Raw genomic sequence first — 20,041 nt, 5'->3', positions numbered from 1 at the left:
TCTCATGGCTGCTTTAGTCCTGACATCTTGAAATCTCTGGTGGTCACCCATTCAAATAGTAACGAGATTCAACTGTGCTTAGTTTCCAATATCCGATGAGATAGGTGCATTTAAAGAGTGCTTTGGTCATTGGATGATGGACTAATCGGGGGACATATTTGATCACATGAATTAAAATGTGTGTAATATGCTTTATAAACAGATGTATACAGTTACTCCTGTAGAGTATTCACTTTATAATTAATATCTGATATCCTGCATGCAGAGCTTCAACAATGCTTTGTGAGCAAAATCCTGTGAGCTAAATTGAAAAGGGAAAGCTTATAGTGCTATCCATTCAAATCAATCCATCTACTCACATCATATGACAAGAACAAACTGAAATGTAATTCTGTGTAAGATATGTTTATATGCATGCGTAAACATGCTGCACAACGATTTAGTGAGTTTATAAGTGAAATAAAAAACGCCGCTTTGAAGTTTTAGACTAATCCAATCCAAATTCTGCTTTGCAGCATTATTGTTTTACATTTTTTCTGAGGCTACACATCAAATGAGACAATATACTGTCGCAATAGCTTAACAGTGCTAAAGTGGACATGTTTGTATGTGTTTTTTCGTGTAAAAGTTACATATGTATAGTCAAATTGTGCATGTACACGTAGCATTATTCTAACAATACACAAAAGCAAATGAAAAGTTTTATAGGAACATTAATTATTTATTCATCATTCATTCACTTATAAATTTTATACACTGTATAGTGACACTTCAAATAAAAAAAACAAGGTTCAAGCTTGATTACAAAGTCACTTCCTTAAGCACCAAAATGCCATATTTTGAATATAGTTTTGCATAGAAAAAAAGAGAGCAGCACCACTATGACAGAACGTGTATTCAACAAACGCGCACACACTTTGGAATTACGACTGCGCAGGTTTTCACGGTTGTGCCACACAGCTCTAAGACGTGTTTCCTTTTTGAGCAGCACGTTGTCCATCGTGCCAAACGGCACGCAGCACGACCCACACAAACGTCGACGAGTGCTCTGGAATTACATGTGGATCAGCAGCTCACGTGGAAGGGCGGTGACACTGTGACTCCACTCTTATCTGACGAAAACGTGTCATTCCTGACCATGGCCGTCGATTCTGCCATAGGTTCCTTGAGCTCGCGTTTTGCGCAGTAGCTTCTGAAGCACGACACCACCCCGAAAAGCAGAGCGCTCAGAATCATGGCCATGCCGCTGACGAGGAAGGCTGCCGTGTAGGTGCCTGTGATGTCCACCAGCCAACCTGGCAGAACGGCATAACCAGCAGCATACACACCGCGGCCACCCGGCAGTTTCAATGGCAAGAACAAAATAATCAAGATTAAGGTGTCATGGCCAAGGCCTTTGTTAACCAACACACTTCGCCAACTCTTTCTACCATCTGCCATCTGCCAGATCTGCCGCTGCTGCACAGTAGGCATGCTACCTCCGAGATCTGTCATATCAGTATCCCACCATTTGGTCTTAGGTCCCCCCCCTCTCGGTCATCAGACTCGTGGATACCATTGCAGTGTCTGTCTTAGTAAATGGCTCCGCTCCATCCTCACGCACGTCCCACCCAGCGCAACCTGTTTTTTTAACGATAACTACACCACTTGCCTGCCATGTGCTCCTCCAGACTTCTGCATTGTTTATCCTGCCTTGCCACCACATTTCTAGAATCCCGTCTCAGATAATTGTGCCCGAATGCCAACAACTTTTTTCTTACTGTTTCCAGTCCATCTCTCTTGCTTCACACAGTTACAGATAGCATGTATGTCTCCTATATAATTTTCTTTACATTCAGACTTACCTCTCACCTCTTCCAAAAGTGATTTCGATAGCCCATCAAACACTTGACCTTTGAAAGCAATGTTCTTCTTTGCCTCCTTGTCAAAGCGCCCTACATTATGGTCATTACTTCCCAAGTATACAGTCTTCTCCTGACCTCAACCTTGTCTCCTCTTACAAAGGACTTGTGGTCCTAATACAGAAGTCCCGTTTATAACGACCACCAAGCCTAACGGTTTTACGCAAACAACACATCAAGACCAGTGAACATGTTTGGCACATGAATTCATTCACATTCAGACTAAGATTGATTCCAACCTCTTTCTTAGTAATGTTCTTTAATATATTTTTGCCTATGACCAAATCACCAAGATAGCACCCGATCTCATCAGATATCAGAAACTAAGCAGGGTTGAGCCAACTGGCGGAGCCAGGTGGGGTGGCACGTGCCCCTCCAATGATCCAATCGAAATCCCTAATTTCAATCGGATCTTTGAGGTTTATTAGTAATAAATCGGCATTTTGCGACCCCCACTGCCACTGTGTAGCATATTATTACGTGCCAGGGACTCTATGAGATGATAGGACAATAGTCTGAGTTCATAATTGGCAATAAGCAACTGCGCACACAATTGTGCGCAGTTGCGTATACAGAACAAGACTTCCCTGAAGGCTTAACTTCAGCGAGCGCGATGCCGATCACACACGGTTCGAATTCGACGCTCGATCGATGGCTGTGCCATCGCCGCATACGCATCGAATAAAAATCAAGGGACAAGTCCTTACTAACAACTCCTATCATTTTTCATTGCTAGAGGGGTTGCCCCCAGTGGCGGCTCCTGCAAAATCTCTCAGGGGGGGCAAATGTCTGGATGATTGATAAGGATAAGGTCCACCCATGCAAAGGATAAATTAACAGCTTAAGCATGTAAAGGCAACTTCACTTCTTTAATATTAATGAAAAATAAAGTGACTCTTACAATACATCTTGTTTGTTTCTATACTCACTATTAATACAATCCACTCATGTTTCTTTTATTAAAGATTCCACTAGGTGGCGACAAATAATTTTGTTGGATGAAACGTGCTTACGTATGATGACGTTAGCACGTATGATGACGTAAGCACGTTAGTGCGAGCCCTCCCGGAAGCCATAGAGAATGCATTGCAGCGCCCCCCGTTCGAAAAAAAACATCTTTGAATGTAAGTCTATGGGACCACTCGGGGCGATTCTCAGCCGGAAGGAAATCGCCCAAAAAGAGGCGGTACTCCACAGAACGTAGCATGACGCTGATTGGACTATATCCAGAGGCACAGTGACGGCTAGCGTGACTCTGTGGTTGAATGACATTGGTGGTGCGTCGCCCAATCGCCCTAATGAAGAAACCGCCCCTGGTTGCCCCCCCTACCTGAAAATCCTGGCGCCGCCATTGGTTGAGCCTGGATAGTGCTCGGAAGGGCGACCACCATGCATAACACAGGTACTGTAGGCTAATGAAAATGTTAATGTCCTGTATCATGCTTTCACATCTGTGCTATTTGGCTGCGATACATTTCCACGCGATAAGCCACTTAATTAAGCTATCATTCGTGACCAGCAAAATAGCTATATAGCTTAGTGAGCCTTACATGGTAAAATAAAAAATAGTTTATTTTAAGTTCGCCCAAGTCACCCAAATCACACCTCACCTGCCACCGGCGGCGCTATCAGGTAGGGCACGGCATGCATGAAGAAGACGAGGCCCACGGCGCTGGAGACGTGGATGGGGCCGACCAGGTCGGCTGTCACCACGGAGATGAGGGTCACGTACGCCCCGTCAAAGTAGCCGTAAAGCACGGCGTACACCATGAGCAGCGGGAAGCTGGCCATGAGTGGCAGCAGGAGTGACCACACGCCCTCCAGCCCCACGGCCACCATGTAGAAGAGGCCTCTGTGCTTGCGCACACTCCTGGGAGGTGAAGGGGCACACACGAGAGCACTGTTCGTGACGTCAACGTTTTTATTTATATAATTAGAAGCATTGTTGTTGTTATCCCAAGTGCTGTTCCAATTGTAGAAAGGAAATCGTGTTATGAGAGGCATAATTTTTGCAGCTGACATAACAACAGCCTGTGTCAGAGAATTGCTCCAACATTCGACTTCACAGAACTACTTCCGAAGCCACTAACAACTTCTAGCTGCCTTGCAATCGAGCAGGTGGGAAGGGCCAGCAAAAGAGTGAAAGTGTCTCCCTGCTCAAATTAACTTCAAGGTAGCTTCTCTTGGTCCTGGACCAGTGGTGGAAATTCCACATTCCCATGGTAAGGGACAGTCCATAGAATCTCCCCTCATAATGGTACAATTTTACTCATCCTCAAGCAATACTAAAATTGGAACGCTAAATGTACCAACTACAGACAGTTATCTTCTTGGTTCTTTCGGTAAAGTCACGTAGAAGGGAAGTAATAAAATAATAAAAATAAAACATAATAAAACAATTCTCACGACGTTTCGGCCACAACGCAAGCAGCCGAAACGTCGTGAGAATTGTTTTATTATGTTTTATTTTTATTATTTTATTACTTCCCTTCTACGTGACTTTACCGAAAGAACCAAGAAGATGAATCCCTGCAGTCACGAAAGCTTTAAATCGAAATACAGACAGTTACTCTGCCTGCAAACATTGATAGCTCTTTTTCGCACCTAACATAAAGCATAGTTGGCTAGGAACGGTGCGAAAGAAGTTCAACATACGTACAGAAGTTCACTGCTGGATGAAGATCTCCCCATGTGGTATCTGACACTGGTCATTGCTGGTTGGTAAAGAAAGGGGGGAGGGACCCGTTTTAGATATCACTCATCACTGATGTTAGCCATAGATGACAATCAAACTCGGGTAAACTGGGCGATTACCGCTGCACCATTCCTCCAGCACACGATGGAACTCTGCGCGATCAACAACCCCCGCCACCGAATCGCACACCACACCAAATGGTGAAGCGTCCCCGGTTGCATTCCAACTGCACTCTAGGTGTGGGGGGGGAGGACACGTGACGGGTTGGAGAGAGACGGGGGGGGGCCTCACGGCCTGTCGGTGAGCCAGCCGTAGGAGATGTTCCCGGCGATGTCGACGATTCCCAAAACGGACAGCAGCAGCGCGGCCATGCCCGGCGGGACGCCGTGCGACTGCGCGTACGGCACGAGGTACACGAAGGGCGTGCTGCACCCGTACGCCATGAGCATCACCGACGCCCAGAACACGACGAACTCGCGCTGCACCACGAAGCCGTAGTTGCGCCGCAGCTTGCCGGCTGCATTGACCAGCCGGCCCCACGCCCCCCGCGCGCGCCCTCCGGCTGCGGTGCTGCAGCCGCGGTTGGGCGGCCCCGCCACCGCCACAGTCCACGCCTCGATGCCGGGGTCCGCGCGAAAGACGGGAGGGACGGCCCTCGCGTCGGTGCCGTTGTTGCCGTTCCCCACACTCGGTTCCAATTCGGCCTGGAGAGTGACATGATTGTCAAGGGCGCCGTTGTTAACACCGCCGCCATCGGGCGTTTTTTTTCTCCCTTGGCGTTCTACCTCGCACCACCGATTAGCACGGTTGACTACGTACGGTGTGAAAGAAGTTCAATATACACATACATATGTTGACTCTTGGTACCACCCAAGGTAGAATGGCCCACGGATTAAGCAATCTCTGATCCACACTAGGGGGCAGCACTTTCCCATCTGTCTTGCCGACAAGTGTAATTCTCGTTGCATAACAGGAATACTGATGTATATGTATTATAAGAGATAGAATTTCTACATATTGAGAACACAATCAAGTTTATTGTGATGTTTGCGGAGGCAATGACAAATGGGTTGAGACCATGTATGTATGTATGTGGAACTTTTTCGCACTATACGTAGCCAACCGTACTAATCAGAGGTCAGGGGAAGGACAACAAACTAAACACAAAAAGCAGTTCTAAAGAAAGTAGTTAATCAACTGGCTATGCTGGAGAAACCAAGTTTTAATCACGGATGACTGCCTGGATTCGAGACTACGATTTTAGGCAGTGCCAGCTCAGTTCTGACATCTGTGGCCACCCGGCCTCCTCCACGAAGCAACGTTTAAGTCCACTTCCATTGGCCGTGTGCAGAAATCTGCATCACAAAAGTTTTGATGCCCTTAGCGGAATTTGCATCTCCTCCGTGCCACCCCCCCTGCCCGAACCTGCAGATGGATGGGGCGGAGGAGGGCGCCGCAGACGCACAGGTTGGAGACGAACGCCCCGAGCAGCAGCAGAGCCCCGCGCCAGGAGAACACGTCGAGCAGGTACTGGACGAGCGGCGCCAGCAGGAACGTTCCCACGCCGCTGCCGGACATGGCGAGGCCCGTGGCGAGCGCCCGCCGCCGCCGGAAGTACTTGGTGACCATGACGATGGACGGGGAGTAGCAAAGCGAGAAGCCAAAGCCTGCGGGGGGGGCATGAAATGTGCGAACAACGGCGGGGTCGTCGAATGACCTTCACGAGCGCAGCGTGCTCGCACACGGCCCTTTTGGTCGATCCGCTGCTGGACGAAGGCCTTTCCCATTTTTCCCGTGCTGATCGAGTCGAGTTTATTTCATTTAACCAGGTGAGAGCTCAGGAGACTGGAATAGTCTCATTTGCAAATGTGACCTGGACCACCGAAATAACAAAAAAGCAAAACAAATCAAATATAATGTGCAGGATGGTGAAGGCAGGGAACGTGGACAACGTTTGTTGCCATTGTTCTTTAATGACCGAAGGCATCTCTGATAATATTATCAGCGACTTCTGTGTATGACTGTAGCCATGAAGACAAAGCCTTCTCCATCAATACGCACGCGAGTTGATTCAACGTGGCGAAGGTGTAGGGAACATATTCTCTGGATTATAAGACGCTCCAAAAAAGTAAAATACACCCCAAACGAGGTGCCTGCTGACAAATAATATTATACATATTTGGTCACACACATGCGCCCAGAAAAGTCAAATATGCACTTTTTATTTAAAATACAGGGAAAGACAGGCTTATCTTACAATTCAGAGAATGCGGTAATTGCTCAGATTCGTGCATGACAACATACTACAGCTGGGCTTGAAATTACCTGCGAACAGGCCGAGGAAGACGTAGAGCATCTCAATGCTGGTGGCAAAGGAGGCCATTATGAACCCCGCGGAGGAGAAGAGACCCCCAGCCATCACTGTGGCGCGGCACCCAAAGTGACTGCTAAGGAGGCTCCCAATCGGTGCTGGGGAAAAAACAAATACAGTATACACGTATTGGGTATATTGTGATAGTCGACAGACAACAGTGAATTTAAAAAATGTAGTCAGATGAGAGAAGAGGCATACACATGAGATAGGAGTGTAGCAAAATAAGTGTAATGTATGTATGCTGAACTTCTTTCACACCGTATGTAGCCAACTATGTTAAATGGATATGTAAACAAGAGATGGCGATGGACTGCAATGAGAGAAGACAGAAGCAGACGAGATAGACATGACAGAGATATTTTTTGTTACGTTAATTTGCTGGTCTCCCGTTTTAGTGTTTTAATTCGAGCTGATGTTTGGTTTACCCCAACATCCGGGGTCAATTGCGCTACTTGGGTCCCCTGTGCTTTTGCTGGGTTTGTTTCTGCCTCGTTCCGCCACTCAGCTGTGGGTCTCCCATCCCTGCCTCATTGCCTCCTTTCCATATCAACAAACAGCCACCAATGTTCTTAGACTTAAACCCGCATATTTGCTGGAGAGGGGCCGCAGTTCACATAATGAAGGGATACTAGAGACAGTTACCATTCCATGTCACAAGTCAAAAACAACTTGGCTGCCCGCTGTAGCTCCAGGGATTTACAGCATGGGTTGCTGCATTAATGTAGAGGTTGTGCAGCCCCTATTTCCTTCCATAATACAGGCTTTATTGGTTAGATCGCGCGAATATATAAATGTGTCGTTAAACCCTCCACCACCCGACACAGCCAATTAGTAAGGTTTGTTACGTAAACAGAACGTGCCAATTCGTTACTAGTACAGCACACCGGTGTGTTTGAGAACAAAGCCACAACATTTACAATCTGAGTACGACGTCTCGCCAGTAATTACAACCGGCATCATCAGCTAGCAGCCAGATTTGTGGACAAATCCTCCTGTTTCGTTCCTTAAATAGAGGGGTAGATGTTGATGACGCCACTTGTGAGCCCTTCTTGAGGGAAGTGGGGGGGGGTTAATGAATACAATGGGTTATCCATTGCCCGGTGGGTTATTTGTCAACATACATTATGCATGCATATTAATGTAAGCTCATTGTTCTTGTACCTCCTGTCGTTTATGTGCACTAAAATAGCAGTACCTGTTATTGTCTATTCACAGGTAATCCCCAATCACATGTGTTGACCTGTATAGACATGTATTTAAACAATGTAGTATTTGATGATTCGCTTCCTTGTTAAACAGTTGCTGAGCACAGGTCCAGAGGCGCAACATGTCAAGCGGGCAGCAACGAAAAGACGCAATCAGTAAGTCTGTGAGATATTTGACACACCCCTGTTTGTTTCAATAACCTGGGGCGCTCCCAAATGCATGTCGCTAATTCCAGGATGATCCTTGGAACCTGGCCTCACGACAGAACGTGAATGTGAACAATGAAAATAGCGTACCACACAGCATGGTGAGGCAGTCCACCATCGAGTTAATCCACGCTGTGGTGGCATAGTCCTTCTGAAAGTGGTTCTGAAACTCCATGAAGAAGATTGAGATGCATCTGCAAACCAGCATCGACAAAAAAACCCACGTTATTCTGGCACGCTGTCTTAACCTTTACGATATAACACGAATAATGAGGTCTGCGCAAACTTAAAACGCGTACAACACTATAATTATATAAACTACTGACAGCGTTTCGAGTTCACCAACTGGCATATCCATGTGTGTGTATATTTCAAGCACTTTGTCAATCCACTGCTGTGGGGCTATTTGACCATACTTCACCACGCTGGTTAGTTTGCGTTGGTGAAGAAACGGAACATAGCTGTGGGTGCATAGAAGTACAAAACAACAATTGAATGTTGCTACACTTATGCTGCCCACCATGTGGGCCCCACAGCCTATAACACCCGTCATGCATGGCGGCCGCCCACCCAAGTAGCATCCAGGCTCAACCCTGCTTATCTTCTGAGATTGGAAGATTTTCAGGGTGATTCTATGCTTGTTTCTGTTGCAGAAACTGTACAGTACATACAAATGTGAACATTGTATGTCACTAAATCAGCACATAAAGCGAGTGAGGATGACGGAGTGACCAACGCTAATAATATCCATCTGCCTGTGAGACAGAGGCATGGAGTTTCCCACTTTGGAGTCTTTGGGGTCATGGAGTCCAACACATGATGTCTGCCTCTGGCTGACATAACTTTACTGTTTTCAGCCCTGTGTTAATCCACTGCTAGATGACAGCTACACCCTGCTGTGTCAGTCATGCGGTTGTTTGATTATATTTCACCAGATTGGTCAGTGTGGGTTGGTGACTCAGGACCGGTTCAGACATCACTCGCCACTAATGTTGCTGTGGCCAGGAATCGAAGTCAGGTCGCCAGATTTGCATCGCAAGGTATCGACCACTGAGCCACCTCTCCAGCTCCTGCCTACGTATTTATAACAACTATGAAGAGAGGAGTGGTGGTACAGCAGGTAGTGCACTCTGGCATGAACCTAGCTGCCCACGTTTGATTCCTATACACGTCTAATATCAGTGGTGATTTATATCAGAACCAGTTCTGGGCTCTTCCCCTTCACAGACACTGACAAGCACAGTGAAATATGGTGAAACAACCCCTCATGACTAAAATACATGGGGAAGACCTTTATCCAGCAGTAGACTTACAAAGTAGTGTAAAATAAAACATATATTATTATCCTGAAGCTTGTTGAACTTAGTTTTAACTTGTTTATGGACATTTAAAAATGTCAAAAACTCACCAATTTAAAACACTTTAATTTATGTACGCAGATCGATTAGTGTCAGAAAAACAATGTATTTAAAGACAGAAAGCTCTCCATTTATTTTGGTCCCCAGGGATTGAAAGCAGATTCCGAAAAAACTCATTTCAGACTCAAAAGTGAGCACACGTAATAGGCATGCTTTTCAGACAAAAACACATCTTGGAATTTCAGATGATTTACACTGTTATATATGTACTTGTCTTTGGGTTCACAACTGTGACATCACTTGCCACCACTCGACAACATTTTTAGCAGGAAAACAGCAGAAATTACGTCACATCGTCCAAAATATAACATCTCAACCTGATATTAGATATTTTTGGATTCATATGAAAATTAGGAGTAAAGTACTAAAATATCCGCCACTGGTAATAAGGCATCCACATTTATAGATGCAGTGCTAATTTCTCTAGAACATTACATATTCAAATATAAGAAGGATCATGATTTGGTGACATGAAAAAGTTAATATCAACACAAATGTGTGTACTTAATTACAGACGCATGGCCCTTTGTGAATACTGTACAATGCTGGATGAACAAGGGCCTCCCCATACCGGTTGGGTCATGAAGGTCATTTGACCATACTTCACCGCGCTGGTCAGTGTGGGTTTAAATGGGGAACATAGATGTGGAAGAGAATTAAAAGTACAGTACAACCATGGATTTTGCTACACTGCCTTCTGCTACCAACCACTTATAGCAGTTGCCCATCCAAGCACGATCCAGACTCGACTCTTCTTAGCTTTCGAAATCTGACCTGATTGTGCGCATTTCGGGTGATTTTGGTCATCATTAGTTAATAATATTTTTGTTATTACTAAACATTATCTGTGGCATTTGAAAGATATCAAACTACTATCTCCCCTACATGCTATCCTTCTCCATGGTTATCGTGCCCATTTTTATTAAATCTATGACGTTGTTTGTTTAGGGCTTGCCACTATTATTTTCAGTGTGTGGCCACTTCCTGCTGGTATCATGGTTCGTCCTCATCATCAGCCATGGTCAATCCACTGTTGGATGAAGCCCTCCCCAAGGCACCTCTCAATGTAATAATCCACCCAGCATGCAATGTTTACAAAGGTTAAAGCCCACATGGCATATTTCAGCAAATTGCAGAGTTATAACACAAATGGATGATGGGCTCAAAGCAGGCAATGCTATGAATATTAAAATTTCAGTTATTATTTATAGAGATATAGTTTGAAAACAACTGAAAAGATATGTTGAATAAAATGTACATCCAAAGATAAAATGCATGACCAATTCAATATTATAAATAATGAGTCTAAAATAGATTGGCTTGCCCTACCTGTTTTATGTCTGGCCCTATTCATAAGCAGTGCCCAGCAACAGTGTGACTCGTCATAGCCAATGACCCACTGCTCGTGTGGCTACCATGCATAGTTTTGTAATGCAGAATTTGTGAAGGGGACATTTGGAAAGTGAAACCTACATTGGGGTTCTTCAGTAAGCGATACTCAACAAGCTCGGCCACCCAAAAATATGATTTACACTGCTGGAAATATATTTTTTTAGATGCTACATTCTCACTTTGCCTAATCTGGCAATGTTAACGTATGAAGAAGAATAAAGTGACAATGAAATATTTAACCCGCATGACCCATGTGGTGTGAGGGTAGGCCCTAGTCCAGCAGTGGATGAGTGCAATGGCTGTGCTGTGCATCTCCACTTTGTTTTAGATTCGATGCCAATGCTCTGCAGGTTTATTTTAAACTTGGGAGATAGATTTCTGCTTTTGGACACACTTTGCAGATTGCTTTAACTGACTGCGTTCATATTATTTAAGTTGTGTTATTTATATGTTGTCATTTAGATTGCTGAAATGTTTGCTCACGAGATATCTAACAAACGAGGCAGTTGAAGCCAACACGGTTCCAAAATTATGAATGAATCAGAAATTGTGTACACCAAGCAGCTCTAAGCAGCACTTCAATGACAAGCAACCCATTGATCCTCCTGTCTTGCACATTCGGTGACACTCACACAAGCTGCTGAGCTAACGTGGCAGTGATCCTTTACATGCGTTGAGGTCAAGTCCACCGATTATTGCATAGAAGGTTTGGAAATACTTAACTGTGCCGTTTAACAAATTGACAAATCTTCCGCAAATTCATGACTGTCGTGGACAGCCGGGTCTATAAAAAGAGTTGCAGTTATATTGGGGAGACTGTAGCCGCAGACTCAAGTTCTTGATTGACTTGCCCAGCGACGTGAATGGGCTGTGAAACTCACGCAGAATCATGTGCAGTGCGCGGTGGTGATATGTTAACTGCCTCGCCTGGTTTACAGGAGTTCGTGGGTTCGATTCCGATCCTGATGGCTGTATGTTTTTATGCACATGGCTGCATGGGACAAATTGTACTACAGCTGTAGTGGGATTCAGGATTGGAAAGAATCAAGTGGTTTCTTGCACCGCAACCACTTGATTGAAAACAGCAGAAATTACGTCACATCGTGGGCACGGTTATTGCACATGTATCACCCGCGGATTGCGGGGGTGGGGATGTGAATACGGGGCGAGTGGCGGCAGCTGTAGAACAGAGGGGGGCACGACGACTCATAAGTTATCGGATGCCCAACGAGGCAGGCTGCGCGCGCTTCTCTTCGAATTTTCTGACGTTTTTAGCAAGGGGAAGTATGACATCGGTCGCTCACCCCTGTTGCAGCATCGTATTGATATGGGGAGCACTGCCCCCATTCGTCAAAACCCCTATAGGTTAGGCCCCAAGGAGAAAGATCACGTGCGTGTCACGGTCAACGAGATGTTGGCCACAGACATTATTTCCCCATCCAATAGCCCGTGGGGGGCCCCCATAGTACTTGTGAAAAAACAGGACAGAAGTCTATGGTTTCGTGTTGATTTTCGCAAGCTTAACAAACTGTGTCAGTTGCTGACGCGTATCCACTCCCTAGAATGGATGCTTCTTTGGATGCTCTATCTGGGGCGTGTTGTTTTTCCACTCTTAGATGACGATTTTAGGCTAAGACGGCATTCCGTACGCCACAAGGGTTGTTTGAATTTAATCGACTTCTGATGGGGCTCCACTCAGCCCCAGCTACATTCCAACGTCTTATGGAACTGGTGATGGGATGCTTGCCTAATATACCTTGATGATGTCATTGTCTTTGTTCGTACTTTTGATAAACACTTAGACAGATTGCGTGCCATTTTCCTGTAAATGCGGGCGGCAAACCTCAAATTCAAGCCACAAAAATGTAATCTCTTGCAACGATCAGTGTGATACCTCGGCCACATTGTCAGTGAGTCAGGGCTAGCGATGGACCCAGAAAAAACTGCTTGCGTTCGGACCTGGCCGACGCCCAAGTCGGTGGGCGACGTGCGAAGTTTCATTCGGTTCGCTTCCTATTATCGTCGCTTTGTGCCGGGTTTGACCACCGTTGCAAAGCCACTCCAAGTCGTTACCTCCAAAGGACAAAAATTTCTATGGGGGAAGGAGGTGGCCGCGTTCGTCATGTTGCGTGACGGCCTGGTGAACGCCCCTCCCCTCCACTACCCCGATTTTTCTCTACCCTTCATCCTAGACACGGATGTGAGCAACCTGGGATTGGTGCTGTGTTGTCTCAAGTGTTAAACGATGTGGAGTGTGTGGTTGCCTACGAGAGTTGGGTACTGTCTCCAACCGAGCAACGCTACTGTGTAACGCGCCGGGAACTGCTGGCCATCTTCCATGTCATCCAGCAGTACCATCCGTACCTGTACGGTTGACGGTTTGAGGTGCGCTCAGACCACGCTGCTCTACAGTACGCGTTGCGGGTTGAGCAGCCGTTAGGCCAGCTCTCCAGGTGGTTGGAGGTCCTCCAGGACTACTCCTCTAGTCTTGCGTACAGAAAGGGAACTCGCCACGTTAACGCCGACGCTTTGTCGCTGCTGCCATCGAGCGAGCGCTGTGCATGCCTTACGGGGTCTGATAATAGGGCACCGCAGTGGAGAGATGTTAACTCCCTCGCCTGGTATGCAGGAGGTTGTGGGTTTGATCCTGACCCTGACGAACGTGTAGTGACATCGCTGGATGTCACCATGTTGTGGGTGTAGTACCGACCCTAGAGGGGCACGGTGTGCGTTGAGTAACAGCGCTGGATGGCACCAGGCTGTAAGTGCAGTGCCGGCCCTACAGGACACGGTGTGTGGGTGCCGACCAAAGGGGAAGGTCGTGTGAGGCCATGGCACTCTGGCTAGAGGGGTCACGTGATAGGGACCCAGGTCCTTCCCGATGGTTCTGCAAGGTGGACGTGGCCAAGGGCGGAGCCGGCCACGCCGCAGAGAATACAAGCCGAGTCTAGGGGTCGGCACGGTTTGAACCGACTCAAACTGGTTTCAAATTGAGCAAACCAAACCAAACCAGCGACGACTGAACCAAACCAAACCAAAACCAAACCAAACTAAGCTAAACCAAACCTCTTGAGTTGGCTTGAACCGAAAAGATGCGCGGCAAACAATATTCGCATTCAACACAAATATCAAGTGTATTAATCGCTAATTTCTACGCAGGCTTTCTTCATATTGAGATTCACTAGCAAGTACTGGACGACGATGTCGTCCACAGCCATCTCCTCAAGCTTGGCACGCCCAATGTCCTTGAACGCAGTGTGGTAGTTCAATGGCAGTGAAACCCCAACACTAGGCAACATCCGCGCCCACGAGCGCACACACATCTCGGCCTTGAACGTGCACTTGTGCAAGTTTGGTCGGTCGAGAAAGGAGCGCTTGGCGGCCGAGTTTGCTCTCTCGGAGGGCACGGACTACGCCGGGATAGGCAAATAGTCGAGGGCCACGCGTCGTAGGCGCGGGTACTTGCCGCCGTACAGCTTCCACCACTCGACGACGTCCATGCTCAGGTCCTGAGTCGGCTCAAGCAGGAAGCGGTCGACCTCGGAGGCGGCGCCGTCGTGAGCGTTGGGCGCGTAGACCATGTCAAAGAGGATGTTAATGCCGCCACGCGGCGCCGCCTTCGGCGCCGCGTCCGTCGTCAACGCTGGGTAGCGCTGGTTGAGAATGTCCGTCATCATGTCCTTGATATTGCTGTACTCGGTGCTCGAGGCCGCGGGCTTGGGGTGGCGCAGGTCGAGAAAGCGGGCGACGCGGCTTGGTTCGGACGAGAGAAGGTCGCTGTACTTGACCATGTAGTCGGAGATGGTCACGGCGGCCAAGCTCACGACCACATGAGGACTCGGGCGGTGGGTCATGCAGTGGCTCAAGAGAGCCTCCTGCGCCGTGATGGCGTTCGAGATGGTGCAGTACTCCTCGGCGCCCATGGCATCAGAGATGGCCGCCGGCTTCTCCAAGAACTGGCAGAGCAGCGCCGCCTGCTCCCACTGCTCGTCCGACAAGCCGGTCTGGCTCCGCGACCAGCCGGGCTCAAGGCAGATGGCGTCGATCACTTGGCGCTGCCTTAGCGACGCCGTGAGCATCACGTACGTGCTACCCCAACGTGTGACCACGTCGAGGCAAGGCGGCTGCAGCGGGCACTTGAGGTAGTGCCGCGCGAGCGACGTGTAGGCCGCCCTCTTCGTCTTGCTCTTGCGGATAGCGCCGAGCGTCGCGCGGAGGCTGCGCAGCAGTGTCTCGAACGCGCCGAATGAGGCCTTGACGCCGAGGTTGACGCAGTGCGTGATGCACCGCAAGCAGCACGTCGAGCGCAGGTTGCTCCCCTCGAGGAGCGTGAGGGACTTGGCGGATGCGACGGCGTCAGAACCGCTGTCGGTGACGACGGCGAGCAGGCGCGGCCACACGCCAAAGTCGTCGAGCAGCTCATGCAGGCGCTGCGCCATGCGCTTGCCCACGCCTTCGCCCGGGGCCACCCAAAAGAAGTCAATGATGCAGTTGCACATGGAGAACGACGCCGGGTCCATCCAGTGGAGGGTGACCGAGAAGAAGCCGGTCATGGCGTCGTTTGTCCAACCGTCGTAGGTCAAGGAGACGCAAGAGCCAAAAGTAGTAAAGTACTGTAGCACGAGTAGCTTGAGGACGACATACATCTCGAGCATGCGGCGCTTGACCGTGCGCTCAGACTTGGGCTCGTAACCCGGGGCAGCTCGTTGAAGAAGAGTCGTAAAGGGATCCGATGTTACGTGTTTATGGCCTAGACCACTCATCGCGATGTACTCGGCGACAAAGCTGTCCATGGCCTTGCTCGCGTGCGCTGACATGGGCGTGGCCATCTTGGACTGCACGAGCAAACCCTTCCCCGTCGGCGGCGACGTGACGACCGTGGGCGACTCGGGGTCGACGATCCCATGGGTCTTGAGATGCTTGATATGGGTGCCCGAGGAGGTGGAGCCCGCGTACTGGAGGGTGCAGATCTTGCAGGTCCGGCTCTGCACGTCGCCCGCGGCCTGGCTCGTCTCAAAGTACTCGTCGTGCCACAGCGCTCGGGACACACGGGCCTTCTTGGGCTTGGGCTGCGTCGCGGTCTGCAGCGCTGCGGCGCCGAGGGTGCGCATGAGGCTCTGCCGCGTGTCGCCGCGCGTGGCGTCCGGGCTCTCACGTTCGCTCGCCATCGGCTCCTCGTCGCTACCGGCGTGTTTGGTCTCTTCCACGTCGTGGATGAGATACCTTGTGATGCTGGAGCCGCCGGGGATGGCGCCGTCTTGAGCCGCTCGAGCCATGGAGATGCAATTGCAAAGTGAATTCGCAGGCAAAGGCAACTACAGCATGTCCTTTCGTGTCGCCTTTACAACCAACCAAACTAGTTTGAGCCGGTTCCACCCTGTCCGAGCCAAACCGAGTCGGTTTTCGTAGCCCCAAACCAAACCGAACCAGTTCAAACAGAGCCAAACCAAACCGATTTGGTTCGGTTCAAACCGCGGTTTGGTGGTTTGAGCCAAACCGTGCCGACCCCTAGCCGAGTCCCGAGAGGGACCAGGGTTGTTCATCCTGGGAAAAGAACCCTTCGTCTACGATCTCCGTTCTACGAGTCTTCCAGCACATGGACCCAGGCAGATGCTGTTGGTCCCCGGTCCGTAGTAACAGTTACATGGTAACTAGTGTAGTAATTAGTGTAGTAACTAGCGTAGTTAACTAGTGTAGTTAGCTGGGTGGTCATCGCCTGAGGTTGTTATTCTGTTAAGGGGAAGTTACCCCATGTGTTGGAACTAAATAAATGCGCTGCCTCCAAAGTCTACGTCTGCGACTCAGTTGAACCCACTTCACCTGTATTTTTAGAGTTTGCATGTTCTCCCCGTGGTCGTGTGGATTTTTCTCTGGGTCCTCCGGTTTTTCCTCCAAATTTAGAATCAACGTCCTATAAATTTCCACGTGATAAGCCAATTTGTTGGGCTATCGTTTGTGGCTAGGTCGCTTCTGAAAAAGAGCATTACAGCTTAGTGGGCCTTACCTGGTAAATTAAAAAAATATATAGTATAGTTTTAGCATATCTGGTAATGAAGACGTGGACATGACATCAAAACAATAACAACGATGGTAGCGCGCCGGTGCTCGTTTGCAACTGCGGTCGCGACGTGGTATGACGTGCCCACCTGGTGACAGCGCGCGTACAGACGTTGACGATGAAGCAGGCGAGGACCACCATCCAGCCCCACCCCCCGTCAGGGGGCTGCGGCAGCACCGACCCTCGGCCCCGCATGCTCGCTCAGTGCCGCGGCCGCCGTCCGCGTCTGATCAGCGCCACCGCCGCCCCTCGCACTTCTCCACTGGGGTTCAGTACCGCTTGGACTCGCGCGACATTGCCGCGGCCCTGAGCCCTGCGGGGAAAAAGGGAAGACAAAATGTCTGCATCTTATGAAACAACATTTCATTTTTTTCAGAATTATACGTACATTTGCCCCAATTTTATCCCAATTGTGCTCTAGGTATCATGGCACGAGACAAGATATTAATACGAGTCTCTCACAAAACTGTCCTCTGAGATTCCTTCCAATGAACTCTGTTGACATAGTCAGCACTTTCCCACCCGCTTCGAATAAGAGTCAAATCAATGTTATATTTCTATATTACATTTAGAACCAAATTAATGTGATGAGGTTTTTTTTTGTGCAGTCACTGGTGACCTGGTTAAATCACAGGCAATTTCCTGGATTTGAACCCAGGATCTCAGCGGTTCCGAACACAGCCCTCTGACCTCTGAGCTACCCTGCCTACACACAAAATTAAATAAAAAAAATTACCATCAAAATAGTAATAATAGGTCCATTCGCTCTTTCTCTCCCCTGGCCGCTTCGGGGTGGATTTCCACACAACTCTCTCATTGACATGCTAATTTCTCTGCTCCAGCAGACCCACCTCTCTCTCTCCCCCACCCCCCCCTCTCTCTATTTAATGCCACGACACAGAGGCATTGGGTCTCTGTGTGTCTATGTGTTGTCTCTCTCTGCTTGCGTGTCTGTCTGTGTCTCAGTCTCTGTGTTTTGTCTCTCTCTCAAATTTAGTTCTACCTGATGATAACTGCTTGTGTTGCAATCGAAATGTCGTATTTTATTATTTTATTTATTTTCTTTCTACGTGACTTTACCGAAAGAACCAAAGAGTAATTCCTGCAGTCACGAAAGCCTCAAATCAAGTAATAATAATTTATAGCCCGACGTTAACACAATGCTGGGTGAAGGCTTTCTAACATTATGTTGGCATTTGAGGTTGTATGAACATACTTCACCACACTGGTTAATGCAGCTAGGTGAAAAAATGGCCCAGGATCTATTCAGATATCACTCGCCACTGATGTTAGCGACACTCAGGTTGCTGGGGTTTAGACAGCCATGTGTTAACCAATGCCTCACTGCTCCACCCTTTAAAACATCAATTTCATTTTTAAAAAAGCCACATTGCATGCCTGCTACTGTGTCAGTTACAAGGGTCTTGACAGTTCAACCCTCGTTCCACTCAGCGATTTTACAAGGTGGCATTAAATCATACAATCTGCTCCAAGGTTATACGCGTTCAAGATAATGCATCTTAATTTGCAAGCCAAAACCATCATACAATGACTCACGTGCAAAAAAACCCTTCCTTTAGTCGGCATGGTGAGTGTGATTACAATTTTAAAATATATCATAAAAATTAACACGAGATAAATGTGTTCCCAAGAAAGGAATTGATATTGTGCGTGTGATTCTGGATGCTGCTGTGGTGTAAGTGTAGTGAGTTCAACTGAGTCGCAGACGTATATTTGGAGGCAACACATTTATTGAACTCCAACACACGGGGTAACTTCCCCTTAACAGAATAACAACCTATGGTGGTGACCACCAGGCTAACCACACTAATTACAACGTAACTAGGTACTACGGACCAGGACCACAGCTCGGTTCCAGGTTGAGTCTTGATATTCATTCCCAGCCAAGGCAGTCAAGAAAAGATACATAATGTACAAGAGGACATCTACTGAGGAGATGGAGCGATGAAAGCAGCTCGTGTGCAGATGCTAGGCGGATTGCCACATCGCAGAACTGTAAGAGATGGTGACTTGGGAAGGCCTTCATCTAGGAGTGGATTCATCATGGTTGATGATGATGATGGTGTTTGCACTCAAATGAGCAGGACTGGGCTTGGTGTTCAACTCTGTTGGCAGCCTTAATACAGTGGAAATAAATTCCACTTTGCTGTCAGTCCGGCCTATCTCTCCCATAAGAAGATCACTGCAAATGTAACCACATGCAGTATATTTAACCATAATGGATGTACAACAATGCTATATTCGTCAAATATGCTTTCAGTTCAAGAACAAAACTTGTTAAAAATTACTTATGTAAGTAAAAAAGATATTTAAAATGTCCTCTACAGAGCACAGTACTGCAAGTTGTAATCCACAGTTGACTGAGCTCCTTACACCAAACTTAAGTTTATGTTTTAATGAGTATAGTAGTAAACTTTCCACTTTATATGTATTTGTGTTTTGTCTATTCTCTCCATTTTATTACAATTGTGTTGTTGGCAGCATGTGAGGAATTAGCATGTAACTGGCTATGTTAAAGTCAGAGTTTACATATCAACAGAGGCATTTAGTATTTTGACGCTAAAGAACTGCAACCACCCACTATCATACATGCTAATCTCCCAGTTACATGCTAATTTATGACTTTAACACCCTGCTAATTCTCTCACATTAACACAGCTTACTCAATGCAAAATTCTTCTGTTGACATGTAACCTCCTTTGTCAAGGCGCTCTTCTCCTCCCACCCAGCTTAAAATACGCTGCCAAGCTTAGCAGTGTTCATTGGAGCG

At 47.7% G+C, this 20,041-nt stretch overlaps 1 protein-coding gene across 3 annotated transcripts in view; it reads right to left on the bottom strand.

Moving 5' to 3' along the window:
• Window positions 1-240: 240 nt before the first annotated feature.
• The window catches only part of LOC144941844 (monocarboxylate transporter 12-like), a 34,656-nt gene continuing 14,855 nt past the window's right edge, over window positions 241-20,041 (bottom strand). For all 3 annotated transcript variants that reach the window (XM_078868334.1, XM_078868333.1, XM_078868332.1), the window contains 7 exons: window positions 17,339-17,563; window positions 8,473-8,576; window positions 6,922-7,065; window positions 6,022-6,263; window positions 4,888-5,300; window positions 3,512-3,771; window positions 241-1,295 (listed from right to left, as the gene is read on the bottom strand). In XM_078868334.1, the coding sequence (XP_078724460.1) occupies window positions 1,066-1,295; window positions 3,512-3,771; window positions 4,888-5,300; window positions 6,022-6,263; window positions 6,922-7,065; window positions 8,473-8,576; window positions 17,339-17,445 (1,500 nt within the window). In that variant the 5' untranslated portion in view covers window positions 17,446-17,563 and the 3' untranslated portion in view covers window positions 241-1,065. The remainder of the gene's footprint in view (window positions 1,296-3,511; window positions 3,772-4,887; window positions 5,301-6,021; window positions 6,264-6,921; window positions 7,066-8,472; window positions 8,577-17,338; window positions 17,564-20,041) is intronic.

This window comes from Lampetra fluviatilis, chromosome 25 (assembly GCF_964198595.1).
Source record: "Lampetra fluviatilis chromosome 25, kcLamFluv1.1, whole genome shotgun sequence".
Taxonomy (NCBI): domain Eukaryota; kingdom Metazoa; phylum Chordata; class Hyperoartia; order Petromyzontiformes; family Petromyzontidae; genus Lampetra; species Lampetra fluviatilis.
Note: the sequence above shows the minus strand (reverse complement) of the source record. Positions and strands in the feature narration are given on the sequence as shown.